Source organism: Crocodylus porosus, unplaced genomic scaffold, assembly GCF_001723895.1.
Source record: "Crocodylus porosus isolate Cpor-Errol unplaced genomic scaffold, CroPor_comp1, whole genome shotgun sequence".
NCBI lineage: Eukaryota > Metazoa > Chordata > Crocodylia > Crocodylidae > Crocodylus > Crocodylus porosus.
Genome location: NW_017728906.1, coordinates 68,385,848 through 68,406,446, shown reverse-complemented (window position 1 = coordinate 68,406,446; position 20,599 = coordinate 68,385,848). Strand labels below are relative to the sequence as shown.

The 20,599-nt window shown below is 39.4% G+C and overlaps 1 protein-coding gene across 3 annotated transcripts in view; it reads left to right on the top strand.

Moving 5' to 3' along the window:
- Positions 1-20,599, top strand: part of FRMPD4 (FERM and PDZ domain containing 4) — a 475,664-nt gene that overhangs the window by 12,378 nt on the left and 442,687 nt on the right. For 2 of the 3 annotated variants that reach the window (XM_019529325.1, XM_019529328.1), the window contains exon 2: positions 18,948-19,067. The exons of the other annotated variant lie outside the window; for it this stretch is intronic. In XM_019529325.1, coding sequence (XP_019384870.1) covers positions 18,948-19,067 — 120 coding nt within the window. The remainder of the gene's footprint in view (positions 1-18,947; positions 19,068-20,599) is intronic. 3 annotated transcript variants of the gene reach the window in all.

The following is a 20,599-nucleotide window of genomic DNA, read 5'->3' as shown; positions in this document are numbered from 1 at the left end:
GTGGGGTCCCCAGACCATGTAATGTTGAGTTAGAGTTGGTCTGTCTCATGGTTTTTCAGATGGAAGGCACATAATTGTGTTTTTGTTCAGTTGTCACATAATTGGTTTTCAATGTAGCATGAGTTTGGGCCAACTAGTGCCTCAGTTAGGGATTTTTCAATGTGATCAAAGCCAGTGTTTTGGTCTGTTATAAACAGGTTGTCTGCAGAGATGAAAATCCTGTTTTCAAATCTATCGGTAGGTCATTTGTATAAATGTTACATAACAGTGGTGTGAGTATGCTTCCTTGGGAGAGGCCATTAATTTATTGCCTCCATCTGCTTTGCTTCCCATCCAGTTTGACAAAAAAGTCTGTTTTTGAGCAGGGTTTGTATCAGCTCTATAAGGTATAGAGCTTTTGGCATTCCCAGGGTCTTGTGGAGAAGTCATTGGTGGTTAACAGTATTGTAGGCAGCTGTTAGGTCGACAAACACAGGTCTGGGGATTTGGCCTCTTTCAAAACCATCCTCAGCTGAGTTAGATTGAGCATGTGGCTCACTGTTGATTTTTCCAGGGTAAAAGCTACCCTGTTCAGAACTAGGTATTTGTCCATGTATGGTGCAAGCTGGTTCAATATCAGTCAGTCATACCATGTATATGTGTGGTATAGGAGAGAGATAGGTCTGAAGCTCTTTCCCATGAGCAACTTAGCACATGAGTAACATCCTTTATCTTTCAAATGAGACTTGTTAGCTCTGGAATGAACCTGGTGAGAATGCTTGTGATGGTCTTATGCAAAGAATGAGTAAGGGTCCATTGTGAACTCTTCTTACAAGATGTTCTTCAACTTTGTGTAAAAAGAGCATGCAATGAATGTGCAAGAGCCAAGAACAAATCTGTGGATAGAACTGTCTCAAAAAAGTGCTCAGGTAGATAATGATGGTGCCATCAGGGAGGTACTCAGGACTTTTTTTTATTCTTTAGGCGCATGTGCACATGTCTGTCTATGTGGAAAAAAAAATCCCCATCTTGTTTTTAATTGGAGAGGAGAAGCAAAAGCAGAACTGCTGAGCTCTTTCTGTTGTTTCCTAAAGAGAACTCTGCCATGCCTCCTACAATATCTGTGACTGACTCTTTTCCCTAGGAGGTGGGGAAGTGGCACAGACAGACAGCTGGGGGATTTCTTCCCACCAGGACTGAAATTTATAAGAGGTTGGAGCATCATCATGACCCTACCAAAAACAAACAAACAAAAAACCCCCAAACCTGACAATTCAGTTGACAGCATGCTCTTTTGGACCTGTCTAGGCCAAGAACATGTATGTTGCAGTCTGCATTGTGTTATGTAAAGTCCTAGGGTAGGAAGCTATCAAGTTGTAGCCTGATGTAGCTGGTTGTGAGAGATGACTAGCTAAAGTCAATGGAAAACCCTTGGGTTGAGCCAAGATTCACCCTTTCAAGTAGGATAGGTTAACATTTTCCATTGACACTTTTTTTGCAGGGAGGCACAAAATTGGGTTGATGCTAAAAATCTTTTACAAAGTGTCTGCTTTCCTCACTTGTTTTTCCAAAATATGTGTAAAAAAGTTTTTTGTCATCTTTTTCTAGGGAATTTATTATTATTATGTACAGTTTTTCCTTGCTAGAGAAATCCATTCTTTGACTTGTTCTGCTGTTTAGGACTTTCCATAAGATGGCTGTTGCTTTTGTCTATTATGTTTAAAGTGCACCTTTTTCCCTAGCATTGGCACGCTTTAAGGAGGGTAAGTCTAACAAGCTGAAGTTGGGAAAGGCAAGTTAGCAAAAGTGACATTCAACATGAGTTGATTTGTATTGGACAAACTGAAGTAATTGTTTAGGAATAACTGATTTTCTGAAAAGATTAGCTTGGATTGTTAACTAGATTAGTATCTAGGTGAGTTTCTGGCTTGCAAAGCTGTTGAATAAACTGGTCAGAAGCTGCTGTAATCTGTGCAATCTCTACTTAAAAAAGGTAATGTTCAGAATCAGCATAATTTGTTGTTTTTGTTCTAAGTCATATCCTTTTGTTTCTAGATTTTCCCCAGAACTCTTCCTTTTTCTGCTACATGTCTAGAAATCTGTGGCAATAAATATGTTTTTCATGTCTTGCGTGTGCTGGTGTATCTAGTATTCCCTCCTACTGTTGCTCCACTTCCATAGTCTCTGGGAAAATTTATTTTCTGCTTAGTATAAAATCTGGGAGTATAAAAAAGGATCTCCTCTTCTCACACTTCTGTAAGGGCCTAGGGAACAGGAGGATTGAGAATGTGATCAAAGGATTATAGTATATTTCTTATACAATATGAAGTTTTCAATGGTGGGGAGAAAGATCAAACCTAGAATCCCATTATTTTTAGTTTAATAATATGAACCAAATGTTCTGACTGTCATTGACCTAAAGAGCATGCATTTGTTCATAACAATAAACTTATGGCTATGTACTTTGTCATGAATATGACCTCCAAGTTCAGGAAGCCTTTTAAATGAGATAATGGGTTTCTTTCAATGCTATCAATTTCTGAACTGCAAAAGGCCAATTTTTTTGGATATTATTATAGAGTGGTTATACTTGTCATGTTTATAAGCTTCTGAAACTACAGAAAATAATTGGATACTATTAATGGCTTGTTTTCTTACATGATGGTTTCCAAGCTGGAAATGGTTGTTTTATGGTTGCATTAATTAACAAGATTTTTTAAATCTGTGCTTGAAAAATGTGGCTATCTTATCACTAAACCAAACAAATATATATATTTTAAATCCTACCAAGAATATAGACTCATGGTTTTCTAGGCACTGCTTGTATTCTACCTATTTTCTGTAGTGCATGGGAAATACGCAGAGTTCAGTAACCCTTTACCAAAAATTGGGCTGCTACTTCTCTGGTTGCAGACTTTTCTTCTCCCTCCTAGCCTTGATTGTCACCAGTGGCAGTCAGCATGTGGTGATGAGAAAGGCTGGGGCTGCAGTAAGGGTGGCTGCATTAACTCCCTTGTTTACTGGCCATCCAGATACTTCCCCCCCAATAGCAGTAATGTCTCGCATGGGAGGAGAGGGTGTGAGACTGATGCAGGAGACTGGGGCAAGGAACAGACATTCAAAAAGCCTGAGTCTGAATTGATTCAGTCTTTGCAGGTTAGTCTAACCTGGCTAGACTAAATCAGTTTTGTAACCAGACAGACATCCCAGAAATATAGGCACATGCCTGTAGTGGCTCAGGCTAGAAGCCAGGGGGCGCTAGAGCAGCCCTCCCTTCCATTGCAAAGGGCTGAGCTGAGGAGAGCAGGGCTAGGCCCCAGCAGGACTCTATGATTAGCAAGGCATCCCTTCCTTGATAACCGAGCATTTATCAGTTCTGTTATCAGCATTTAACATCCCATCAGAAAACAAGGCCTCTTTCATTACAAGCTCTTCTTAAACAACTTTTTCCAAGAGAAAATGCATGCCAACCTCTGGCTTCTTTACTATTCCATCCAGGAAGACCACACATCAACTGCAGATACTTCCTCAACCTGATGAAGGGTTTTTAAATCCAAAAGCTTGCTAAGAATTTTTTTTTCCAACTATTTAGTTGGTCTAATAAAAGATACCAGATTTACCCAAAGAACCTTGTCTGCCTTTTGCAGAGGAAGGAATGCAGGGATGTTACCATCTGAACTGCTGATTACTTCTAAAAAGCCCTAAGCGGACACTGTCCTATCTGCCTTACACAGCATTAGCTAGCATATCACATGCTGGCTACAGTCTGTGCTGTGGGAGAGAGGAGGAAGGGATCTCTGATTAATCAGCCAGTGGTGGGGTGGGGTGGGCACGGGGAAGTCTGGCAAACCCTGCTGTGCCTGCAAGTCTCTGCTAGATCTCCAGTCAGGGAGCAGAGGGGAGGGGCTAATCCTGCTGTAGAGCAGAGACCCCTGTCCAGCCCAGAGAGCATGCTGGGATGCTGGGAGTGTGTGGTTTATTTTAAACCCGCAAGGGGTCTGGGACAGACATTGCATAAACTGTTTTGAGCCAAATCAGTTAAGTCTGATACTACATTTAACCAGATTTATCTCAAACTAGTTTCAGCCATTTTCAAACTGGTTTACATGCACTAATCATCTGTTCTATTACAGGTTTAAACCAGTGTCTGATCACTTAAACAAGTTTATGTACAATGTCTGTCCCTAGCCCAGGGGTGCCTCTGTTTTGGCTGTCATGGGCCAGGTGCAATCTCTTTGTGGGCAGCTCCAGCCTGTGGGCTGTGAATTGCTGAACTCTGTTCTACGTTGTCAGATGATGCACAGGAGAAAAGTTGGTGGGTTTCTTAGGTTTTTTTGATTTGTTATTTGCTTATATTTTTCAATCAGCAGATTCTGCAGATACTGGGGAAAGATTTTAAATAGGCTGGTCCTTGAATTGGTTTGCGAAATGATTTTCTTTTTCTGGTTTTTCTTATCTAGTTGTATAAACATGCAAAGATTTGTCAGGTGATACAATTAAGTATGAAGTGAAAAATGTACTAAGTGGCTAGATGCTTATCGAATTGTAAAATTTCCTGTGTACAGCCTTGGAGAAGACAACTGTATAAGCAGTAATTGTGGGACACAACTCACTGGGAGCAAATGCATTTTGCCTCTTACTAAGTGCTTGGCACAAAGACTTAAAAGGTCAGAGTCTGATATCAATACTCTACTTATAACTGATGCTAAGTATGACATACATTTGGTTGTTAAAGACAAACCACTTTCTCAAAGCAATGATTAAAGTGTACCACATCTTTCTGGTAACTTTGTAGTCCATGTAGGCATTAATATATATAGAATTTTGATAACAAAGCCATGCTAAAATAGCTTTGTTGAGGCAACATTGGCATAGAGATTTGCAGGTATGGAAATACAGTTAAGAATTGTAGATACTAAAAATTCAGGAGCAAAGTGCTTACTATATTAGATCAAAGCACTCTTTCATTAGGTTTGGGTTTCCTGCCTCTGCTGGAGTCATTACTTCAGAGAAAATGTATAGGCTTAGTAGTATAACGTTGTAGAAAGGAAAAGGAGAAGAAAATTTCTTCACCCCTCTTTCAGACAGTTTATGTCTTGAAGCAAGAGACTTTACCACACTTACCTGAAGACAGATAAGCACAAACATAGTTATTAATGGTAAACTTCTTGGCTGGTAACACTTGAGTTCTACCTCATGACCTCTAATAGTGGCAAACTGAAGAAGTTGACTATATATTGTGGGAAATGCTTTCTTTTTGTTTGCTTTAAATTCAACAGACATTAATGTCTGAGGCCATCCTGGTTCTCACATTACATTAGTTCCCAGAAAGTGAACTATTGTTTGCAAGGAGTGTTGAAATGTTTCTTACACGTGTCCAGATAAAACAGTGCTAGTTAAGTCACTTATTGAAATGCCTTATTGACATAACCATTAGTATTTTAATAAAGACCCAGTACCTGCCTTCACTGGCTGTATATTAGCTTCAGACTTGATCCTGGTATATTTGTATTGCATGTAGTCCAAATCTGCGTACATTTACCAAATTATATCAGTAATTACCGAACATTCTTCTCCTGGATATTCTTTTCACCCCAATGTAAATATATATTATTTTCTTTTCCTCTTATTTTTTTTCCCCTGTATAGATTGCTACTTTACATTTTCTTCCATTCTGCTCCCTTTATCTGCTCTTTATTAGTGTTGGTACTTTATTATCTCTGCGTGTCTGATGAAGGGTGTTTGTGCCCAAAAGCTTGCTAAGAACTTTTTTCCAACTATTTTAGTTGGTCTGATAAAATATATCACATTGACCCAAATAACTTTGCCTCCCTATGTCCTTAGACCAACACGGCTACAACCAACAGCCCTTTTATTAGTTTCTTCTGTCAAGCAGCTCGATTGTGCCAAATCCCGTTTCCATAAGGCTGTGTAACTGGGCCAATTTGTGAGTTAAGATTGCTTGGCAGTACTGGTGATTGATTTTGATTTTGTTTTGGTTTAACCAGCCTGCATAGCCTGGGAGATGGGCAGCCTCCACTCTCAACATCCTAGAAAGGAAGACAGGCTCTTTATACACAACAAGACATATTTCATGGGATGGGTTGTCTACTAGTATGTAAATTAATATTAGTTTTGCTTTGCAGTTTATGAAAAAAGATCAGACATTTGGTTCTCTTTTTTTTTCTATTTGCAGTGGTTTTTATCTCAGGAAGGGAGTGGGTGTGAGTGTGGGATAGGAACTTGAGTTTGTCATTGGTTCTGCTGCATTACTAGGCATGGAGTGCTGTAGCCAGCATGGTCCAGGAAATGACTAGAAGAAGCATCTTGTTCCCAGATACTTGGTTGGTCCAATAAAACATATCACCAAAAAATAAATAAATCCAAAACTAAAAAAACCCCCAACTTCACAGAACCCCTCCCCACCTTATTTGTGGGGCATAATAATGTTTAATTGTTATTGGTTAGACAGTGTTTTGAGATCCTTGAATGAAGGAAGTTATGAAAATGCAGAGTAAGTATTGTGCATTCTGATGACCTTAAATGAAATTGCAAATAAGTAAAATAGCTGCTGCTTATGTCAGAACCTTGAAGAGATTTATTCTGATTTGTCTCCCTTGTCTTTTTGTGAACTGAGATGATCCAAATTTAATAGAAAATGATTTTATGAACATGTAGCTTTCTCCTTCTGTTGCAAGCAAACTCTGCATACACTTTATATGGACAAAACCATCCCCTTATTTTGAGTTCTTTATTAACTATGTAAATCCCAGCAAAGCTTTTTTCTAACACTTAACTGTTTTCGTCATTTTACTTGGAGAATAGAGCCCTTTGCGTAGTCAGCTACAACCACCTCTCTATTGCCAAAGCAGGATTAGCAAGATGCCTTTGACACAGATAATAAGTAGACATTAGTCAACAGCTTAATGCAAGCTTCAAACACCTACTCATAGGTAGGCTGAACAGAAGAACTCAGTCACATGGATTAGGTCTGCTCTCCAGTGCTGGTGGAATGACAGTTCCAGGGCTGGCAGTTTTCTCAGTTGGGAATGTAAAATTTGCATTACATGTGCAGATGACATGATCTACTTTCCAAGCTGACAAGCTCAGACTCTGACAACTGATTTGAATCATTTGCTGAATAAGCTGCATTGACAAAGACAACTTGATTAAATATATACACATACAATCACACACCCTTTAAAATAAATTAATCTTCACTGAATAAATGGAGCATGTCATCTCTGAAGGGTGATTATTGTGCTTTTTTTCTCTTGAGTAAGATCTTCATAATTCATACCTACTGTGTCAAAAACAATGGCTCTTTTACAATAGAAATAAACATAATAAATAACTTTCTTTGGAGGGTATACCATACAGTTTGGTACACATTGACCATTGAAGACTTGTTCAGTTGGCAAACTTTAGGAATTATGAAACAGATGGTCACACAACTATACCAGTACCCCATCACTTGATGGAAAATTCATTTCTGTAGCTATAAATAACAGACTTCATTTTTGGACTTGGCCAGTTTTACTGGACAAGAGTCTGATTTCTGATACCTGGGACACAGTTTTTAAATGTAGCTAGGAATTTTGAGTGTTTCAATTTTTGGATGCTGTGCTTTGAGACCTAATAAAGAAGCTTGATTACCTTTCTCCCTCTAGAAATGGCTGCACAACTCTCGTTTGACAATTGGACCTATTTATATTCTCATATCAATCACTAACAATTATGTTTAATCATTAGACACCTTTGAAAATCATGCTGTACATTACAAATGGCTTTTTCCCTTATTGATTATTCTGAATATCTACTAATGTTTAAACAGAGTTCCCACACAAGTGTTTGAAAACGCATTGATATTTTTTTCTGTTTTGTTTATATCTTTGGTATTTAAACAAAATTGGTTCACTGTCCCATGCATCATATAGTGATTCTGATTGATTGCAGTGACACTCAGTGGTGACAGAAAAGCTGATCACCTGCAGCTTGCTCAGCTTGTTTCTGAAAGCAGCCAAGAATCTGTTCCATTGGATGGGAACTGCATAAACATTATCAATAGCCCTTTCTTTAATCATGCCATCCTCAAAGGGCAGAAAAGCTTGAGGAACACTTTGTCTGGAACATTTAGTGTATATCTGCCAGTAATTTGGAAGGAGTAATTTCTACTACTCATACATATTGCTATGTTATAAATTAACTATAACCACCTGAGGACAGACTTGGGTATCATTGTGAACAGATAACTGAAAGGAACGTACAGAATAACTGCCCCCCCCCGACATTTCCTTGGAATATTGTGTTGTGTAAGTCATGGGATAAGCCCCACACCCTAAAAATATTGTATTGTCATTATGTTACGTAAGGGGTACACTTTCGCCTGAAACCACAGGTCAGTTGTGGTTATTCTGTTTAATAGGAGAAATACATGAAACGGAAGGGACCGCACAAATAATTAAAGAGTCGGGGAAATGGTTCATTAGGATGCAACTTTGAAAGTTTGGGACTGATCATTTCAGGAAGAAGAGGAATAAGAGAGGGCCTCCCATGGTCTTCTGGTTCTTGCTGCCATACATTTGCATTTTCATAGACCTGCATTTTACATATTGGCCTCTATTCCATCCAGTAGAACATAAAGCAACAGCAGACTCAGAAAGTTTTGTATCTGACAGCTTGTAAAGAACATTTTTTCACTCTTTAGTTGGTCTAATAAAGATATCACATTTACCCAAAGAACTTTGTCCGCCAAGAGGAGTAAAAGAACTCTTACCTTTCTTATCATACAGAATGTAAGAAATTCAACAACATTGAAATACAATGTACTTAAACTGCTTCCTTCTCTGCCTTTTTACTTTATCTAATCTTTGGAGCTTGTTGCTATGTGATATTATTAAGACTTGCTTCTTGGTGAAAGTCAAATAAGAATAGTCATTATTTTAATACTCAGAAAAAAAAAAATGTAAAGGTTATGCTTTGGGACACAAGCTAACCATTAACTGATGGGAAATGGATAGAAACTTTCTCTGGAAAGATTATTCCATCTATTGCAGCAATGGAGGCCACAAACTAGCCTCACACTCTAAAATTGCCACTCTGATTCCTTTCCTCTGCCCAATTTGCTGCTCTGTTTTCTGTTCCCTAGTCTGTGCTCCCTGCCCAATTTCATTTCATGGTTTCTACTTCCTGCCCTGTGCCTCTGCCTGATCTCCAGCGATCCTGGTTTTTCTCCGAAAAAAATTCCCCAGTTTTTGGGTTAAAAAAAGTAACCCAAAATCCACATCTTTCCATGATTCAAATGAAACGCCAGTACTACATAAATATATATATGGTGGTGTTTCATTTTGATCATGGAAAAATGTGGATTTGGGGTTACTTTTTTAACTCGAAAATTGGGGATTTTTTTTTTAATCCAAGAAAACCAGGATCCCTGCTGATCTCCTGCTCTGCCTTCTGCTTCCTGTCCCATCTGCTGCTATGCTGCCTGTCCCTTCTCTGATCTGTCACCTGCCACACTCACAGGCTGCCGATGGCACTCATATTATAGGACTTCAACAGATTGGTTATAGTGTGTGAAAGAGAGAGAGATGGGTTGTAATGAAAAGTCTTGCAGATACGTATTTTTGTTAATTATTTTATTCCTTAATATTTATTTTTCATTACATGATTACTCAATGCAAAGAGCTTCTAAATCACACAGCTGTTATGCTTTGTTTGGGGAAGTATTTTTAATTACATTTTCTGGATCCTGCATGGCATAATGTTTTTTTCTTTTATTTAATAAAAATTATAATTTACAAAGTTTTTGGAGTGGTTAAGATTAATATTGAAGTGTAAAATATGCTCTTATTTGTGTGAAGTGAACAAATGCCTCAGCGTCTTGAGAATCTGAGGCTGGTGCTGTCAGGTTGCATATTTGCATATTGCTTCATTTTTTATAAAATTTTTAGTTAGATTTCCGTAAGATTTTTCTTCTTGTAATTCAAATTTGTTTGGTATGTTGTGGGCTGCAAGGAATTTTATATCATATGCGATATTAAAAAAAATCCTTTGCCCATTCAAGGAAAGTTTGCAGGGGTATTTTCTTTATAGACTACTTTACATTTCCAGTGCCAGTCAGAGGCAGCCAGCATCCCCAAAGATATGTTTTTTTCCTCAGAAGATGGCCAGTTAACGATTTTCATTTTACTGTAAAACAAAGCCAGACAAAATGTTCCTAATTCCAAATTTGGCAAGACTTTAAAAATGTAGCTGTCAAAATATTTGACAGCTTTTACCAAAATGACTTAAAAATGCTCCGCTACCAGAAAACATGGCTTTCTGAAAATAGATCTCCAGTGCAGCATAACATTGTAACTGAATAGCAAGATATTGTATCATTCGTTTTCTCTCCCCCCTCTAGATTTTGGATGCCATACTACAGATAAATAATCTAGTTTCTTACTACTAATACAAAAATGCATTTAAGACTTATTGACACCTTATATTATAACCATGAAAGTTAGACATATTTAATGGTAAACAGATTAATGCAAAAATGAAATAATTTTTACTGTATTGCTTTTTTAGTCTATAGAAGAGGTAAGGTATTTGTAAAAATTGGCATGTTTAATGCTTGTGAAATAAAGCTAAAGTTATCAGGCATACAAAAATAAACTTATTATTTGTGATTGATACTTAATAATTGGAGTATTAGCCTCTTGTGTGCAACACTGAAACTTAAAATACTATTTATGTGAACACTGGCTATATTTTTGGGAAAAACAGAATATTTCTTTTCCTGCTGAGGACTTGTAGGACTGTTCAAATTTGATTGTGTAAGCCACTGTTGAAAAATAAAATACTGAATGCCCATTTATACCAAAGACATGCTAAAAATGAATTCTTATAGAAAGTATTGAGGTGGGTAGTCATATTAGCTTAAAGTCAGGCAGATGGATTTCAGACACTCCTCCATAATTTTTCTGAATGTAAACAATTCAAATACTAATTTATTTATTACAGTGCTTTCATTACACAGGTAAGGAGGAAGAAGCAGCACTTACATCTTCATACTTTGTATCGTCAAGGTCCCAATTTGCCCTATCTTCTGCCTTTTGCTAGGGAGAGATACTTAGAGAGATACTACATAAGGCTCAGCCCTTGATTTATCTTCGTAAGATGTTCTAATGCTGTAGTCTGTGCATTAAAAATGTTTATTTTTATCCTTTTTCTTCATCTTAATGTAGAATATTATAAAATAAGCTAACCTGTAACATTGGCACTGTAACATGCTATGTTCTTGCTTAACCAGTAGAGGGAGCACAGCTTAACAGACTATATTTTGGAAGGTGTGAAACTGATATGAATAACAATGTGCAGTCGTGGCGGTCATGCATGTTAAGTCAGAATAGCTTGTTCTCTTTCAGAAGCCCAGATGTGTGAGAAGAAACAAGCTTAGTGCTGGCCAGAAGGAAAAGAACACAATGTCTAAATTGGAATGACTAATGTAATAAAAAACAGGGTTGGGGGGTACTTGGCACTCTCTGTGTGAACTGAGACTAAATAAATGAGTCTTACCACAGTTGAGGCTTCCTGGCTCAGGATTTAGACTTGGTCAGTTGCAGGTGTGCTGTTACATCCCCCTTGCATTATTAGTTTTATTTACTCTGCTCTTGATTCATGAGCAAGTCTCCTTCTGATTCCAATGTGAGGATTAAGAACAGTCTTTTAAAGTGGGATCTAAGTTTACTTCAGCTCATTCAAATGTAATTTATTTAATACAGCTGCTAAATCGTATTTAAGATCAGAGAGCACTTTTGCTAAGATACTGGCTGTGATGAATGTGCCAACTATGGGTGCATTCAAGTGTTCAGATGAACTGGTGGAAGCACAGCAGTTTAGTTGGAGCAGTTAGAAATGCTACTGGTTGAACAATGGGCAAACATTCCCAAGGCCAGCTGCTTTTTCGGCATAAAGACTGTGCTGCAGTGGGCACCCAACCAGGGGTGTCCCAGAATATGTATCATTACACATAAAAACTGGTGCACTGGGCTGCAGGTCTTGGGTTGGATGTGCCGTGAAAGGGGTAGGTGCTCCCCTGTAACCCTGTAGCACTTGTGCTGCCCCTGCAGCTCTAGCTGTGGACTGCAGTGCTGATTTTGATAGGCTCAGTGCGGGAGAATGCTTTGCCCTCCTCCGTGCAGCACTCCAAAGTCCTGTTCTTGCAGCCTGCATGTGGGGCTGCAGGTATCGGGCTCTGGTGTGCACATGGAGGGGAGGGTAGCATCCACCCCCACAATGGCTAGGGCTGCAGTGGAGGGTGGTCCAGTACACTCTCTTCTCTTCCCCAACAGTATGGCTTCAGCTAGAAGTGAAGCCCACCAACTCCCCCCCACACCAGATCCAGGTGGAAGGAGTTTGTGTGGGGCTCTGGGAATGGTTGGGGGCTGATCAGATCAGTTAGAGTTTGTCCTGGGGGGGTGGGAAAGGGACTCCAGGAAAGGCATAGCAGGTTGGAGGTCTGGTGATAGAACTTCATTTTCCTCTGCTTGCTAGGGTTGTGGAGAGGGGCTGGGATGCAGTAGTAGAGTCTTTCTGGAGGGAAGCAGGGGGGCCGGAGGAAGGCATACTGACACTCCAGAGGACAGTGGGAAAGCTTCTATCGAAGAGGCAAATTTACAAGTGTTTGTTCAATTGGTAGAACCCTTACCAGACAAGACTTCTATCTGGTTAGACAAGGTTTAAATTTCTAATGCAGGCATCATTTTTAGTCTATGCATTGTGAACACTAGTACACTTAGGGATTCTACCAGTGGAACAGTGACTGCACCAGTAGAAATGTAACTTGTATGCACCCTTTGTGGAGATCCTTTGAGAAAGATGCACTTGACTCATTAATTTTTTTAATGTATTATCACGACACAGTCACTTTTAAGAACCAAATTTCACTGTCAGCCTGTGGTACTTTCATATGTTAACTGACAAATACTAATCTCTTGGGGCATGATTAGGGAATACCTCTGATTTTACAAATCAGCCACTCACAGCTTAAGTCTGTATTACAGCAAGAAAGACCTATTGACAGCAAACCATTTCCCAAACTAACCAGTTTCAAGAGGAGAACTTCTCTCTAACTGTGTATCTTGCACTGTAATATTGGCCTCATTAGGGACAGAAGTTACACATAAGCTGGTTTAAGTGATCAGAAACTGGTTTAAACCTGTAACAGAACAGAAGTTCAATGCACATAAACCAGTTACAAAATGTCTGAAACTGACTTAAGATAAACCTGGTTGAATGTAGTATCAGACTTAACTGATTGAGGTCAAACTGGTTTATGGAACTTCTGTCCCAGACCCCTTCCTGCTTCAAGTTAAATTAGAGTCTGCCAGCATGGTCTGTAGCACTGGGCTGGGCTGTACTGTCTGCTCCAATGGAGTGGGGTTGGCCCCTCTCCTCTGCTCTCTAGCCGAAGCAGGAGTGGGAGTGTGCCTGGATTCCAGCTGGCATGGCCCTCTAAGGTAAAGGGATTTATTCCTCCTTCCCTCCCTTATCCCATCAGCATGGACCCCAGCCAGGGCCTGCCAGGCCAGGGGGCAGCATTCCCTTTCGGGCATTTCACCCCACTCACCATTTGAGTGGTGGGGGTGTGGCCAGCCCTAGCACCAGCCTGAAAAAACAGAAGATGGGGGGGGTTAATTTCCTCCTCCCTCCCCTGTCCCACCAGCATGCCAGGGTCTTCCTGGCAAGGGTGGAGCAGCCTGTATCAGGGCCCCCTCCCTTGCTGCAGCAGGGGTGGGGGGCAGATGCTGGCCCAGCATGACCCCCTGAGGTGAAGGGGGCAGGGAGAGGGTTTATTACCCTATCCCTCCCTTCTTCCCCCAGGGAACTGCATTTAGCAGAGGTGGTGGCCAGGGCTGGCAGACCCTGGCTGGGATTCCCTGGGGGGAGAAGGAAGGGAGTAGGGAATAAACCATCTCCCTCCCCTCTTCACCTCAGGGGCCCATACTTGCCAGTACCTGGCCATGCCCCCACCGCTGCTACTGCAGCTTAAGGGCAGGGGGACCCTGACATGGGCTGCTCTGCCTCAGCCAGGTAGACCCCTGCACACAGGTGGGACAGGTGAGGAAAGGCAGAATTAAACCCCCCTCTGTCCCCTGTTCTTTGAGGCTGCTGCTGGGGCTGGCCACATGCCCCACTACTTGAGCGGCGAGGGGGTGGGAAATGCCTGGCAGGGGCTGCTTCCCTTTTCCCTCTTCAGGCACACTCCGACTGGGTACTGTGCAGGCCCTGGTGGGGGTTTAACCCCTGCCCCAATCATACTCAGGCCTGCCGGGGCCTGGCCACACCCTCCCTCTGTTTCCCTCCAGCCGAAGGCTCACTCTAGCATCCCCCAGCTTGTGGCCTGAGCCATTGCAGGCATGTGCTTGCATATCCAGAATCAAAAGTGAATGTCTATTCTCTTGCAAATCAGTTCAATCTGTGCAGAGTAGACTAACCTGCAAAGACTGAATTGATTAAGGCTCTGACTTTTTGAATGTCTGTACTTAGCCCAAGGTGCATATTTTGACCAATATTTTGCAAAGAATGGCTAATTAAAAAGAAACTCATAAGCTTATTATTCACTTTTATTTTTTGCAGTTCTTTCTGCAGGGGCTGAAATCCAAAAAATTTGTGCCTGTAGTTATTTGCTTTACTACCTTAGATGTGCAGTTTTGGATGTTACGGTCACTACCTTAACAAGCTGATACAGGAGAGTAAAGCAGAACTGTCATTTTGAAATTACTCATTTGAAAGCTCTTTAAAAAAGAGTTAGAAAACACCAAGACTGTTTTTGTTCCCTTTTCAGTTTTTGAGGAAATATATTGACATATTCTGCTGAGAATGGGATTATCAGTAGGAGGACATTTATGGGAAATTTACCCCCCAACAACTCTTCAAGGCACCAGAGACCTCACAGACATTATTACTCAGTTTAGCATCTGTACCAGTATGAAGCCATGTCACCCAATATAAAAGGCAAGTCACTTAAAGACTTTCCTTTTTAGGGACTTAGATTTCTTGGAGAATCGTATAATATTACATTTTGGAAAGGCGTATATTCATTCTTGAGGCATATGAACTTCCAGTGGGTTGGGAAGAGATACTTCCTTGCAACCATTGCATTACAAACCATACAACCATTGCATTACCTTGCAAACCATAAGCATTACATTGGACATTACTACAGAAATGTTGCATTAAATGTAGGTTGATACTATATGCTATGCAAGCTACATATTCTCTTTTAGTCCTCCTAATATTGTCCAGTGCAGTTCTGAAGACTGCAGAATATTTGTATGCTCTGTCCTGTACAATACCTGCTCTCCTATAGTGTGAAAATATTCTCCTTCTGTCTGCTTCTGTTGCTATATGTGAGGCTGAAGGAACCGATCAGAAATCAGAAAGAACAGCGTGTTTCCCCCTGAAAATGGACAGAGGCTCTGGGAGATTTGCAGTGAGCTGACAAGCAATGCTGTAGTGGCTTGAGAAAACATGATGTGTCAGTGAGATAGGGATGTGTGTGCCCCAAAGCCTCATTTCTTATAAACACTTATAAGGTCCACATATCAGAAAAGTGTTTGATCATTCTGATATTAAGGCAAGCAGGAAATAATAAGTACAAGTGACGTGACAGATTAATTTCCTATCCTTTGCTGTCTATTGTATATAAGATATTATTGCCATGATGACTATGATGTTGCCACTGTTTGTTTCAGAACAGATTAAGGGTAGCTTGGTAGATGATAGTTTTGTGGCAGTAATTTGCAAGCAAGTGTATTAAGAGCATAACATGTATTTTATCTGATGAGGATTTGTTGCTCTTAAACTCAGCTGGATTGGAGAGGGTGATTAGTGGCCCACAGGCTTGAGGGTAACATTTACTTCACATGTAAAAATGATTTTAAAAGTCCTAATGTAAAATTTAAAAGAATTCTGTAAACAGTCTGTACGTTTAGTGTAACATAATTTTTTCCTAGTGGATAAATAAGTTTATTTTTCACATGGTTCCTCCTGCCCCTGTTTTATTATTTTTAATTGTTATTTTGTGTTGCAGGCAGTAGAAGTGGTCAGTACATCAAATATTTATTATTGTATATAATTTTTATTTTCTGACAGGCATCTTTGTATTTTTTTCCCACTAAATTATTATTTTCCAGAATTTTTCAGGAAGCATAAGTGTTATATTTACTCATACTTTTCAAGATAAGAACTGCAACCTCAAACTTTGTTCCATATTCTATGGGAAGCTAGTGTAGATAGTAAGGCTCTCAGATTTGCGTTTGCATCTGAGAGCCAGTTGCAAAGGATATATGGTGCAGCTTTCCCTATCAGTTTTCTCTTTTAATTGCTAGGATTCAAATACCTTAAGGGAAGGCAGGAGGAAGACAGGAAGATGCTGCTGTGCCTGCTGTCTCTGCTGGAGCTCCAGCCAGGGAGCAGAGGGGTGGGGCCAGCCCTGCTGAGGAGCAGAGAGATTTGCCCAGGGCTGCAAAGCATCTGCGATGCTGAGGGATCTCTGGTTTAACTTGAACCAGGAAGGGGTCTGGGACAGACATGGCATAAACCGGTTTGACCCAAATCAGTTAAGATTGAATAGTAAATGTTTTCAGTCTGAGCCTTCAAGAGGCTGAGAACATTCAACCAGGTTTAGCTCAAATCGGTTTCAGCCATTTTCAGACTGGTTTATGTGTACTTAATATCTGTTCTGTTAGAGTTTTAAATCAGTTTCTGATCACTTAAATCAGTTTATGTGTAATGTCTGTCCCTAGCCTGTAGGTTCTGTAGGCATCTCCTATGTTACACTGTAGCCAGGGATTTCTGTGCCATGTGCAACCCTTCTTCAAGAGGAGAAGAAATGGCTTTATAGTCCAGCCATAGACCCTGATACATAGAAGTAAATGGGAACATAAGATACAGAGCAGCAAACTCACTGGAAAACAATGGTAAAGTTTTGAACTGAAATATATTGGTTTTCAGATGAAATATTTTAGTTTTTAATATTTCACCGCAAAAATATTTTTCAGCCAATTAGAAGAACCTATTTTTTAAGCAACTCTGGAGCTAATCTCTTTGTATGTGGAGATTTTTCTTCAATTTGCTTCAGGTTACTTAAGAGGCAGTTAGATAAAGATAATTTGACCTTTTGAATAGAATTTCCATAGTGGGGACTAGATCCACCTCTTATGAGCTATTCTCATTGCCAAGGTGACCTCTACAGCTTGTGTGTCAAGGCAGTGGGCTATCTTCTCCCTGTATACATGCTGGCGCACAGCCAGATTTTCTCTTTGTGTGTGGATTTTGCAGGGATCAATACCTTGGCAGCTGTCACATTTCACCTTTTTTTGTAGACCTTTCTGTGCCCCACTATCTGTCAGGCTTGAAAATGTAAAATGAACGTAACTATCTCAGTAGCCATGACAGCTGGAGTCTTTTTTAAAATAGAAATTTTGATTATGCAGAACAAGAAGAAAATACAAAAGAAGGGTCAGTATTTCATTCTGTTGTGTACTGCCTGAATCTGAACTTTGTCATATGCGCAGGTATATGTAAACACAAGTGCATACATTTGGAGATGGTGCGTGTGCGTGCTCAAGCACGTGTGCACATCTCCCTTCCCCCACCGCCAACTAATTTGGAACTTCCAGGCTTGTTTACATGCACATCATCATCAGTTTTAAAAACCCACTTTAGATAATGTAGTATAAGCCTCTGTATGTAGACATAACCTCTCTTTCCATGGAGTAGATTGACATACAGTCTTGTTCTGAGTTAGTGGGCTAGGGAACTATGAACCCAGTGTTCTACTAAGAGGTGTCTGTTCAAAAGCTTGCAACAATTTTGATATGATTTTCAGCTTGGCAGTAAATTGGCGCTGAAACATGGTTTTGTAGATTACAGAGTTCCTCTTTCCAAGCTAAATGTTGTTCCCATGTTACTCAGTAGCATAACTTAATGCCACATAATAGGCCAAATCATCTGGGGGTTTTTATCTCAAAGAGTGACTTTATGTTTTGAGACAGGTGAGCTCATTGCACAGAAGTTCATAATAAAATAATCATAAAAAAATAGCATGAAAAGGTGCCAAAGACAGAGAAAGATAATATAAAGGATATGTGTGACCCAGTGCTGTTGTTTTTTGTGGATTGGTGTCCAGCTCACAGTGTCTTTTTTTCTATTTGATGTATGACAGCAAATATTTTAGCAGACCTGAAATATTAATTCAGCTGGAAAGAAAACAGTGGAGAGAGTGGAGGTGATGAGGAGATGGAAGAAATGAATGATGAGAAGAAAATTAAATCACTTAATGCCTTAGAAAGAATGTGTTCGCTTTTGCCTTGTTTGTAGTTGTAACAGCAGTCTTTTAGAAGAAATGACTGCAAAGTGCATAAACAGCACCAGATTATATTATATAGGTTTTGCTTTTAAAAACTTTTTCTGACTGATCTTATCCCAGAAGCATCCCTGAGAACAGCAATGGTGCAATGTTTCCTGTTTATAAAATTCTTTTACTACCACTTTAAAAAGAAATGTTGGAAACCCTGAAGGAAGAGTAATTATGGCTTTGCTGCTGAGATCCAGTTATTAGAATTCTGGATGACACTGCCTTTTGTTTTGCAGGAAAAAATATAAATTAATGTAAAAATGCAAGGCAGAGAAGTGGGGTCTATGCCATGGTGATTAGCCTTAAATTATTACTTTGTGGATGTTTTCTTCATTGATGCAGGTCACTGTGGTAGCTAGGCAGGGCTATTCCAGATGGATGCAAATGATTAAATGGTGTGAAACAGAACGGTTGAGAGAAACAAGTGAGAGGGAGAAGTTGGGGGAGGGTAGTCAAGGAGGATGAGATGCATTTTATATTGAAATAACAAAAGCTTCCCCTCAGGTTTGGGGCCTACTTGGCCCCCAGACCATCACTTAAAATGTTCTTTTGAATTCAGGAATGGGCTTCTCAAGAGTAACCTGGATGGAGAGCGAGATGACCCTGAAGAGAGAGGGCCAAGGCCCGCGAGCATGAGCAAAGGCTTCAATCCTGGTAGATCTGTCCAGTCAAGGGGGCTGTAAGTCAGAGACTTTACTTTAATCTTGTGTTTGTCTGTGTAGTGGTATGTCTGTACATACAGTATCCCTCTTTATATATATCCATTTATATATAAAGTACATATCTTTTTATTGGCACCCCATAGGATTGTAATTCAACCTCTTATTTTGTGGATTTTATCATAGTCTGAGCAAATTCCTTTAACAAGATTAAGTACTTTTAACAATACCTGTCGACGTCTTGAGAGCTTTTTTAGTCTAAAGAATTTACTGTGAGCTACTATACCTTTTTTCCAAAAGTAATGGCTAAAATAAATTATTCTCTGATGTAAATGTTTGTGGTTTACTGGGATAAATATTTGATTAGTGTCCATCCTACTCTTGGTAATCAGTTAACTTGTGGTAAATTCCGTAATGTATGCAAGCTCTTTGAGGGTTTAGAAACATTTCATCCACTTTGTTAGGGTGCTTTCACTCATTTTTACCAATATTCTGTTCCCTCTGCTGAACCATCGTAGTGACTTAGGAGAACACCTTTGTGACTCTCTTTGGTTTCCCTTTGCATTTTCCCCTTGGTTTTTCTTTCATCAGCAAAAGATTCTATAATTTTCCCCCCCACAGAATATTTTTCACTTTTCCATAAGATTTCATTCAAAATCTTGTCAGAACAGGCCACTCTAGGAAGAAATCTGCTCACATTAACAGCTTCTTCTTGTTGATTTTTAGCTCTTGTCTTTTATATTTTTTTTCATCCAACATTGAGAAGAGGAATGAAAAAGAACATCCATAGAAGCTTATGATGGATTCAGTTCTATCGCATATTACTTTAAGTGATTTGATATTGATAAATCTTCCATTTCATTAAGAAATAATTTTATTGTACACAAATAACCACCGATAAAATACAGAAGTCCTATTCAAGTTCTAGTTGTGGTAGATAACATAAACATCAAAAGGTATTAATGTGGAGTTCTGCAGTTAAAATACAAATACCACATCCTGTCACATTTTTAAATTTCGTTTTAAGTTTTATTTATGATAAAGTGAGATGATAAAGTCTAGTAGCCTTGTTAAAAGTCACTTGTAGAATATAATTTTAGCCTGATTTGCCAAACATTTGCAAAATTGAATACCAGTGTAATGCTAATGTCACATGACAGATCACTTCATGCAAAATAAAAATTGTAATACCATTAGCAACCTTTTTATCTAATTTAGAAAACCCATACCAGTGTGACATGGTTTCATTGTATGTTGTACAATGAAAATGTAATTTGTTTTATGTCTGTCCTTTTATATTTGGAGGACAGTTACACTTAGTAGAAATCTTGAATGAGAGTGAGAGCGTAAGATCACCAAAATGTTTTTCTTATAAGTTGATATCACCCAGCCCCCTATGTTAAATTTCACACTCCATGTTTGAAAATTAATCCATTAACTTTAGTGGACTTTGAACCAGGTCCTGAGGCTAAGTACAGACAGTCAAAAAGCCTGAGGCTGAATCAGTTCAGTCTTTATAGGTTAGTTTAAACTGTAGAGATTAAATTGAAAC